The 9,337-nt window shown below is 48.2% G+C and overlaps 1 protein-coding gene across 1 annotated transcript; it reads left to right on the plus strand.

Moving 5' to 3' along the window:
- The first annotated feature begins 661 nt into the window (after positions 1-661).
- LOC127689920 (uncharacterized) lies at positions 662-7,914 on the plus strand. The gene is made up of 9 exons (XM_052189494.1): positions 662-816; positions 1,686-1,804; positions 2,101-2,341; positions 3,960-4,098; positions 5,043-5,193; positions 5,685-5,858; positions 6,978-7,116; positions 7,208-7,326; positions 7,736-7,914. Exons 1-8 carry the CDS (start codon positions 678-680, stop codon positions 7,261-7,263), a joined length of 1,158 nt encoding a protein of 385 aa, XP_052045454.1. The 5' UTR covers positions 662-677; the 3' UTR covers positions 7,264-7,326; positions 7,736-7,914.
- Positions 7,915-9,337: the final 1,423 nt, after the last annotated feature.

Raw genomic sequence — 9,337 nt, forward strand, 5'->3', positions numbered from 1 at the left:
CTGGTTCCTCTCCTGAAGCCAGTACAGTGGTCTTCACATATAGAGAAGTTCCACAGCAGCCTAAGACACTAACCTCAGAGTGTGGATCACTCCAGAGCCGGGAAACAGAGGACAGAGTGAATGGACACAGTGGGTCACAGCCCTCCCTCAGCCATCTGTGTGTGCTGTGACTGTGGGTGGCTGTCCTCTGACCATCTCCCAACCTGATATCTCACCTCGCCAACCTTCCTCTACCCCCAAATTCCTTCCCTGCCTCTAATGCTGGCAGAGGACACAGGCTTTTGTCTTGTCCCCACTACAGCCTCAGTTGCCCATATGCTGGCAGCTAACAGCCTAAGGCGTCTGGTTCTATCTCAGGATTTACTCACTCTCATCTGTATTTCTGAGTTCAAGGCCAGCCTGGTCTACAGAGTGAGTTCCAGGACAACTAGGACTACACAGAGAAACCCTGTCTTAAAAAAAAACACACACACAAAAAATATTCCCCTTTCTTTAACAGCTAAAGGCTGCCTGTCCTTTCTTTACCAGTCTCTCTTGAGTCTCAAACATCTGGCTTTCCACTTGGGGGGTCTGATAACTGACCACAAAAAATCATCTCACAGACCCATCCTTCCTTCCTGTTACTGTGGAGCTAGAGTGGACTCTTCAAGGTCCTGGGGTCTACATTTGTAACTTTGATGAAAGCAAGGAGCAAAAGCCCTGCTGTTCTCCTCTCTCCACCCCTTAGGAGACAGGGACAACACCGTGCCTACTCCAACGTCTCTGAGAGGCTGTCTTGCTTGACTATCCAGGAGCCCAGTGTCAGCCATCTCTACGGTAAGCCACCCAACTCTCAACAGCTACAACATTCGAGGCCAAAAGAAAGAACCAAACCAATCCTGGAATGTGGAACTGTTTTTGCAGTTTGGGATGTAGATCAGTTTTTAGAGCAATTTCCTGGTATGCATGAAGTGCTGGGTTACATTTGCGGAACGAGCCAGACCTGTAGTCCCATCATTTGGGAGGTAGAGGCCGGAAGATCATAAACTCTAAGCTCTCTTTGGTTATGTACAGAGTTCTCAGCTAAACTTAGCTACCTAAAGCTCTCTCAAAGAAAAGGAAAAAAGGAGGAAGGAAAGAAGGAAGGAAGGAAGGAAGGAAGGAAGGAAGGAAGGAAGGAAGGAAGGAAGAAGAGGTAGAAGGGAAAAGGAAGGAGGGAGAAAGAGGGAGAAAGGAAGGGAGGAGGAAGTAAGTAGACAGATGGGGACAGAGGGAGGGAGGGAAGAAGGAAGGAAGGAAGGAAGGAAGGAAGGAAGGAAGGAAGGAAGGAAGGAAGGAAGGAAGGAAGGAAAGAAGGAAGGAAGATTGCCTTTGCCATATACCCCTAAATGCAGAGAGCCAGCCCCATCCACCCAAACCCTTCCACTCCAGGTCTCAGATTGATCTAGTCTCAAATAAATTAAAACTGAACCCGTCTGGATATTGTCCCCTTCTTCCTTCCTTCCTTCCTTCCTTCCTTCCTTCCTTCCTTCCTTCCTTCCTTCTTTCCTTCCTTCTTTCCTTCCTTCCTTCCTTCCTTCCTTCCTTCCTTCCTTCCTCCCTCCCTCCTTCTCTCCCTTCCTCTCCCCTTGGAGGGTGGTGGACAGCAAAAGACTTCCCACGGGTAGGACAGCTGAGCTGGTCCTCAGTTCTTTTCCCTACTCTAGAGATTCTCTCTCCTGGAGAAAGAAGATCCTACCTGCTTGATGACTCTTTATCCAATTCCATCCAGCAAGAGTCCCTGGCTGTCCCCATGGGACTCGAGGACGGTGCCTGCAGTGGTCAGGTAAAGTTAAGGACTCCAGTCAAGCCTCAACATGCGCCACCAACGCAGCACTGTCCGGCAAGATCATAAACATTTTAAGAGAAGAGACTAGTAAGCACTTGCTCATGCCAAGCATGATGCTAACAACCCCTTAGTTCCAATCTCAGGGACCCAGAAAGGGACATATTTTACCAATTTTGCAAGTAACTTTCTAGGGAACACTGACAAGTGTTTAGGCGACTGCCCTTCTCCACCACATACACATATATCCACACTCACTTCCCCAGTTAACCCAGTAATGACCCTCTCTGACGGAGCGAACCTCCCAGCAGAAGCAGCAGCAGCAAGGGCCTGTCCCTGAGGATCTGGACAAGGAGGAAATCGCCCCAACAGATGTGAAATACCGCCTGCAGCTGCTCGAGGAGGTCCCATTGCGGAGCAAGAATTCCAGTATACACAAGCCTGGGTGGAGCCCATTCGGCAAAACCCAGAGACAGTGGTTCAAGCCCTGGAAGATGGAGAATGCAACAGATCCTGAGGTCCGGAGCTCCCATTCAGGTAGGACTTACAGTGGGGGCGGGGTGAATGATGACATTGAACGTAGAGCAAAGTCTGATCCCCTTGTTCCCAAAACCCTTGTTTAATCCTCTGCAGGAACATCTCTGTCCCAGTCAGATCCCAGGGGTGGGGCCACCAACCCAGTAGAATACTGCACAGGACAAACGCTTGGCTCTTCCCCTCAGTGCTCCTTCAGGCACTGCCTGGCTACAAGGTTAGCCAGGATCACTCTGGAGGGTGCTGTGCTGCCTCCCTCTGCCCCTCCTTTGCCTTCCCTCCTTCTTGTTTTGACTGGGCCCGATGGCAGCTCTACAATCCAGGCTTTTAAAATAAAGGGGGCTGACTGAGCCCCAGATGTAGCTTAATGGACAGATTGATCATCTAGCATGCGCGAAGTCCTGGGTTGGAGCCCCATTGTTGCGTTACCAAGGACCAGGCCTTGGCTTGGAGAGGGGTTCTCAGAGAAGGGGTGTCTGGGAGTGGCGAAAATGACTCAAGAAGTCAAATTGTAGGTCGAAGCTAGTGGCCTATGCTCTGCTCCAGACAACAGCTTTCCAGCGTGTTTTCTCTATGTTTGGCTTCCTTTCTCTCTGATCTGCTTTCTCTAGAGATCTCCAGACAGGTTCTCTCTCTCTCTCTCTCTCTCTCTCTCTCTCTCTCTCTCTCTCTCTCTCTCTCTCTCTCTCTCTCTCTCTCTCCTGCTACCAACAGTTCTCTCTTGCTACTCTTGACATTCTAAAAAAAAAAATTCTCTAGCTAGCTCCTCTCTTGCAGATCATAAGCCCAGTCTTTTATTTTACCTATCAATCCAGTCATTTACACCAGGTTCCCTTTTGATTATCCTATGAACCTGTATCCCTTAACCCCAGACCCCAAATTCTTAGGAGACAGCAAGCACACATTTTCTTCTAACATTGCGAAAAAATTCAGAGATCTGCCAGCCTCTGTTAAGCACAGATTAGCATAAACCAGTTGGGCGGGACCCCATCCTGAAATTACCTTTTCTTCTACACTTAGACCTAAATTAGTTCTGTCTCAGGCTGACCTTGAACTCCGCAATATGTCTGCCCTTGTAAGCACAAACCAAAAAATTTACTGGCTGGAATCTCCTTCCTAAATCAGCACTTTCTAAATCTCTTTTTCTCCATCTTAGTGTCTTTTTTCTGACGTTTGCTCACAGTGCAGCTGCTTTTGTTCCTTTAGATTCATGAAGCCCTTCATATAATTTATATTGCATCCTTAATTTTTGAGATATTATAAATTTTTGAACCCAGCCTTAAGGGCTTCCCTGAAGGTCCCAATGTTTACCATTTTGCTGACACTAGCCACATCTCTGATGGTCATGGAGTCATTAACAGGGAGGACAATGCTTGTAGAGGAAGGTAAAATATGTACATTATTATATAAATAAGTCTTACACCCACAGCAGCCATCAACATCAAGGGGCCCATGCCCACTGACCATGTCCCAGGGACAGGAACCATGTCATTCTGTCCCCACCAGGGCATTGCCTAAAGCAGGCATGGTGATGCACACCTGTAATCCCAACACTTGAGAGGTAGAAGAAAGAAGATTAGAAGTTCAAGTCCACCCTCAGCTACATACACAATACTTCCAGGTCACACCCAGGGCAGAAGAACAACACCAAGAGGACAACTGAGACATGTGGAGTATGACAACCAGGATCAGGACACCCAAGCCCTAGTGTGGAGTCAAGCCCTCTTCCCTGGTCTAGACAAGAGCAGTCAGGGAGTCATGTGAGTAGGCAGAGCTGAGGCCAAACCCACGCCCAGGGCTGTGTGGGTGGGAGTAGGGAAAGGAGGGGCCTATTTCCTGAGGCACAGGTACTATCCCGAGGTCCGCCATCTTTTATCTCTGAGAAACAACTGTTGAGTGGTAGAGCAAAGGGCTCGTTCTTCAGGAATCTTAGACTTCCCTCTAGTTTAACTTTAACCTGATCCTTGACATCACCTGCATTTGAGCAAGGACAAGCTGGTAGGGTAGTGAGGACCCTAAATTCAAGGTCAGCCTTGTCCCCTGTTCATTTTTGGAAAACATAAGGCCCCCCATGCAAGCTAAGAAGGTCCAGGCTTGCCAGTCTCACAGTAGTACAAAATATCTTTGACCTGTTATAGCCCTCCATGGTCCCAGATGGTCCTTTACCACATCCCTATCTGGTTAGGAAGCCCAATTTGAACCCAGAGACACTACTATGTGCCTTGCAAATGTCCCACAGCTGTAGACTGGGGAGATGATGATGCCCATCTCAAAGTGGCCTGGTCATGAGCCTAGTGACAAAAGAAGCTACAAGCTTCCAAACAAACGTCCAAGCCCCCTTTTCCCCAAGCCCCCAGTCTCAAGCTGCAGCCCCTAGCTGCTGGGGGTGGGAGGCTTGGGGACCACTTCCCTGTGGTCCTATCCTGTGGCAGCAGGTGACTAGCTTTCCCCGCTAAATCGCAGCATGATAACTGAGAAATATGAAAAGGAGACATAAAATAAATTTTATTTTTTCCTTCTAGAGAAGCCATAAAGAAAATTTCATTCGAGAGTACCTGAAAATATATTGTTTCATTTAGGCAGACCCACAAGCAGAAGGCAAGGAGGCTTGTCCTTGTCACCGGGGCCCTTCTGTTTAGGTCACCTGGGTTGGCTCAGGGGAGGGAGAGAGCACCACAGGTAGAATCTCTTGTTCCCTGTGCAGCCAATCCAGCCAGCACACGTCAAGGGAGAAGGAAATGGTACCTGGTTGGTCTATGACCCACGCACATCAGGAGACGAGCCAGACAAGGCCTGGGATAGCCCCCGTGGGGACAAAGAGAAGTACCAAGTTTAATGATGCTCCAACGGCCAGGGTAAAGTGCCCAAGCTTTCCTGTCAGGCGGTAACCAGGGCCGGGGCTCAGCTGACAGGGTGTTTACTTGACAAGTGCGAAGCCCTAGGTTCGATTTCCAGTTCTATAAAAACTGGGTTTAGTGGTGAGTGTCTGTGGTCTCAGCACTTAGAAGGTGGAAACAGGAGAGTCAGAAGTTCAAAGTCATCCTAGACTTACACCCCTTTAATTCCAGAACCTGGCAGGCAGATCTCTGAGAGTTTGACACCAGCCTGGTCTACTAGGCTGTACTAGCGAGTACTAGGACAGCCAGGCAGGCTACCCAGAAATGCCCTGTCTGGGAAGGGTAGGGTCCTAATTCCTCCTTCAGGGGAAGGAGGACAATAGCGCCTGGCCTGCCACCACTTTGATTACCTTGGGAAATGCAGAAATACATTTCTGGCTTTCTCTAGTCCACCACCCACTCGTGCCGCCCAGCTGACAAGTGCAGTTAAAGCTGTCACTCTTTCCCAGATGCCCTCTCTGCCACCTCTCAAGCTCCTGGAGAGAAAAGTGAAGAGTAGGTATCCCCCCAACACATCTGGGATCTTCCAAGGCAGATTACAATCCGAACTGAGCAGCAAGCAGTTTCCCCAAGACTGGAGAGTTCAGCCCCAAGGGCGCTTGGGAAGCAATGAAAGGCTCCTGGTAGGAACTGCAAAGCGTTTGAAGTTAATCTTAAAAATAAATAAATATGCTTTTTGTATTATTATTTTATTTTATGTGCATGGGTGTTTTGCCTGCATGTTATGTCTGTGCATTGTGTGCCTGGTGCCTGTGGAGGCCAGAAGAGGCATCAAATCACCGGGAACTGGGGTTACAGACACTAGCGAGCTGGCAGCCGGCGTTCTTAACCACTGGACCACCTCTCTAGACCCATCACCAGGTAGTAGGCGTCTTTACTGACTGAGCTAATATCTCACTTGCCGTCAGAGCAGTTTTGAGCAAGACTATTTCCTGACCCTGCTTACTAAGTGCTAGAGAGCCCATTCTTATAGCTACTATATTATTAGTAGTAGTAGTATTACACGTGTGTACATGTGTCTGTATGTGTGTATGAGTCTCTGTGTGTATGTGTGTATGTGTGTGTCTGTGTCTCTGTGGGAATATGTACATTTGAATGCAGGTGACCTCAGAGGCCAGAGATGTCTGATCCCCAGGAGCTGGAGTTGGATGGTTTGTAAGCTGTCCCATGTGCTGGGACCCCAAGTTCATGTCCTCTGCAAAAGACACAACCACTCTTTTTGTTTTTTATTGGAGATTTTCTTTATTTACATTTCAAATGTTATCCCCTTTTCTGGCCCCCCTCCCAGAAACACCCTCTTCCACCTCCCTCCCCCTGCTTCTATGAGGGTCTTCCTCCACCCACCCACCTCCCACCTCCCCACCCTCAATTCCCCTACTCTGGGGCATCTATCGAGCCTTCATAGGACGGAGGACCTCTCCTCCCATTGATGCCTGACAAGGCATCCTCAGCTACATATGCAGCTGGAGCTATGTGCATTCCTTGGTTGTTGGCTTAGTCCCTGGGAGCTCTGGGGGTCTGGTTGGCTGACATTGTTGTTCTTCCTATGGGGTTGCAAACCCCTTCAGCTCCTTGACACAACCACTCTTAACCACTGAGCATCTGTCCAACCCTAGAAATCCCATTTTTACTTGGGACAGAATAATGTCCTTGTGGTTCCTTAACTAACAAATGGGCTCAGCCTGTGAAGCAGAGGAGGGGACTTAGTTCCTTATCAACTGATTCTGTTCCTGGGTTCACAGGCGCCATTTGAGGATCAAGTCAGCCCGAAGGTCACTTACATGCCCTTGTTTTCTGAAAGAGTGAAGTTTGTAAGCCCCAAAACAGTTGCATCAAACCCAAGACAAACATATTCTCAACTGAGTAAGAAAAATCAACCAGGTATGAGGGCGAGACCCAGTCATCCCCAGGCACAGTACCTTAGTGCCTCAGCTCCATCTTGGACCCATAATCTCTCTGCCTGCTTTCCCAGGTCAGCTCCAGAATTTGGCCTCACAAAAAGAACATCTGGAGAAAAGGACTGCCTGAATAAATTCTAGGAAATCACAACAGATGCCTGTAATCCCAGCACTCCGCTGAGGCAGGACTGCTGTAAGTTCTAGGCCAGTGTGGGCTATAGTGTGAGACCCTGTCACAGAGACAGAAATCCCAGGCATGATGGGATACAACTGTAATTACAGCATTTGGGAGGCAGAGGCAGGAGGAGTCCTGTACTATTTAAGGAGTTTGAAGAAAGCCTGCACTATGTGAAACCCTTGAAAGAGAGAGACAAGAAGAGAGAGAGACAGAGAGACACAGAGAGAGACAGAGACAGAGAGAGACAGAGACAGAGAGAAACAGAGACAGAGAGAGAGAGACAGAGAGACAGAGAGTGACAGAAACAGAGAGAGACAGAGACAAAGAGAGACAGAGACAGAGAGCACGGTAGGGAGGGAGGGAGAGAGGGAGGAAGAGGGAGGGAGGCAAGCAAACACACAGGTCTTTAACTACCTCATCCTAGACTCAGCTTTCAGACCAGTTGCTGCCACTAGTGCAATGTCTTGGGATGCTAGCAGAACAAGGATGAATTGTTTCTTTGGGAAGGAATGCCGTTCCATTGTCCCAGAAGGGCAATTGTGTTCCAGAGAAGACCTGAGAGGAAAGGTCAGTAACTTTGTAATCAGTGAGGCAAAGCAGCCAGGCTTGGCGAGTCGGCCCTACCCATGGGTGATACTCTGTAGCCGCTTGAGGGGCTGCTACTCTTGTTTCTCTTTTTAAACGGAGATTTAAAAATCCACACACCATAACCCTTCTAGCATGTACAGCTCTGTGGTTCATTGCTTAAATGGTGTAGTAGTGGTACCCACTTAAAATTCCAGTGTTTGTGAGACTGAGGCAGGAGGATTACTGTGACTCCAAGGCCAGCCCGGGCTACACAGTGAAACTGTGTCAAACAAAAGTAAATTAAAAAAAAAAAAAAAAGCCTAATCCTGAGCAGAGGAGAAGGCACAGGAGGAAGTAAAGGACAAAGGGGCCTTTATTTTATTAAAAGGAAGAAACAGTAGGGGAGGGGCTCTGGGGTGAGGGGGCTTGACCCCACAAGCCTGGTGATCTGAGTTTACACCCTGCAACCCATGGTGGAAGGAGAGACCTGACTTCCCAAAGTTGTCCTCTGATCTCCACATATATACATGGCATGTCCATACCTGCATTCACACACACACACACATACACACACACACACACACACACACACAGAGAGAGAGAGACACACACAATATCACAGGATAATAAAAAAAATTAAAAATGTCTTCTAGGTACAGAAAGGTCCCCCAAACCCAAGAAAGATTCTGATCAAAATTTAACTACTAGGTGACTATCTTGAAAATATGATCTTGGGTGTGGTTGTGAAGTCAAGGAACAGGAAGTAAATTTAGCTTCCTTACCCTTGGAACTGTACAAGCCCTGCCCCTCCACCCCCCCCCCCTTTTATTTTCATGAAGATAGGGTCTCTATACATAGCCCTAGCTTTCCTGTAACTCGCTGTGTAGACTAGACAGGCCTCAACTTCACAGAGATCAGCCTGCTTCTGCCTTGCAAGTACTGGGATTAAAGGTGTGCACCACTACACCCAATATTTTGAAGTTTATGCAGACAACAGCACTGCTAGCCTCAATTGAGAAAAGGCATGTCATACTGCCCTCAAGTGACCAGCCTAGGGAATGACAGCCAGCTTCAAGCAAGGCAGATGTCTCTGGCATTCTAAGGCAGAGAAACTGTACATCTTAATAAAGGTCAAGAGGCACAGAGCCCACCCAGAATAGAAACCTTATTTTCTTGCTCCACTTCAATCTCTGCTTGAAAACATAATAAACCCCTGAGAAATTGTGAGACCCTTAAAACGTCCCTTGGAGGCATTTTAACACTTTTAAAACAATTTTGAAAAGTATACCTCTACTTCCTTGTTGGGTGTGGGTGGGTGGGGTGCATGCCATGTTGCCTATATGGAGGTCCGAGGACAACTTGCCGGAGTTGACTCTTTCCCTGCACCACGTGGAATTGGGGGATCGAACTCTGGTCATCAGACTTGGCAGCAAGTGCCTTTTTCACTAAACCATCTTCC

The sequence above is a fragment of the Apodemus sylvaticus genome, chromosome 7, assembly GCF_947179515.1.
Source record: "Apodemus sylvaticus chromosome 7, mApoSyl1.1, whole genome shotgun sequence".
Lineage (NCBI taxonomy): Eukaryota > Metazoa > Chordata > Mammalia > Rodentia > Muridae > Apodemus > Apodemus sylvaticus.

Excerpts from the sequence above, each read along its gene's own strand:
- LOC127689920 (XM_052189494.1), top strand. The coding sequence starts at position 678 with ATGAAAGCAAGGAGCAAAAGCCCTGCTGTTCTCCTCTCTCCACCCCTT. Across the intron at positions 2,342-3,959 it reads GGTCCGGAGCTCCCATTCAG|GTCACACCCAGGGCAGAAGA; the intron begins GTAGGACTTACA and ends CAATACTTCCAG. Across the intron at positions 4,099-5,042 it reads AAGAGCAGTCAGGGAGTCAT|CCAATCCAGCCAGCACACGT; the intron begins GTGAGTAGGCAG and ends TTCCCTGTGCAG.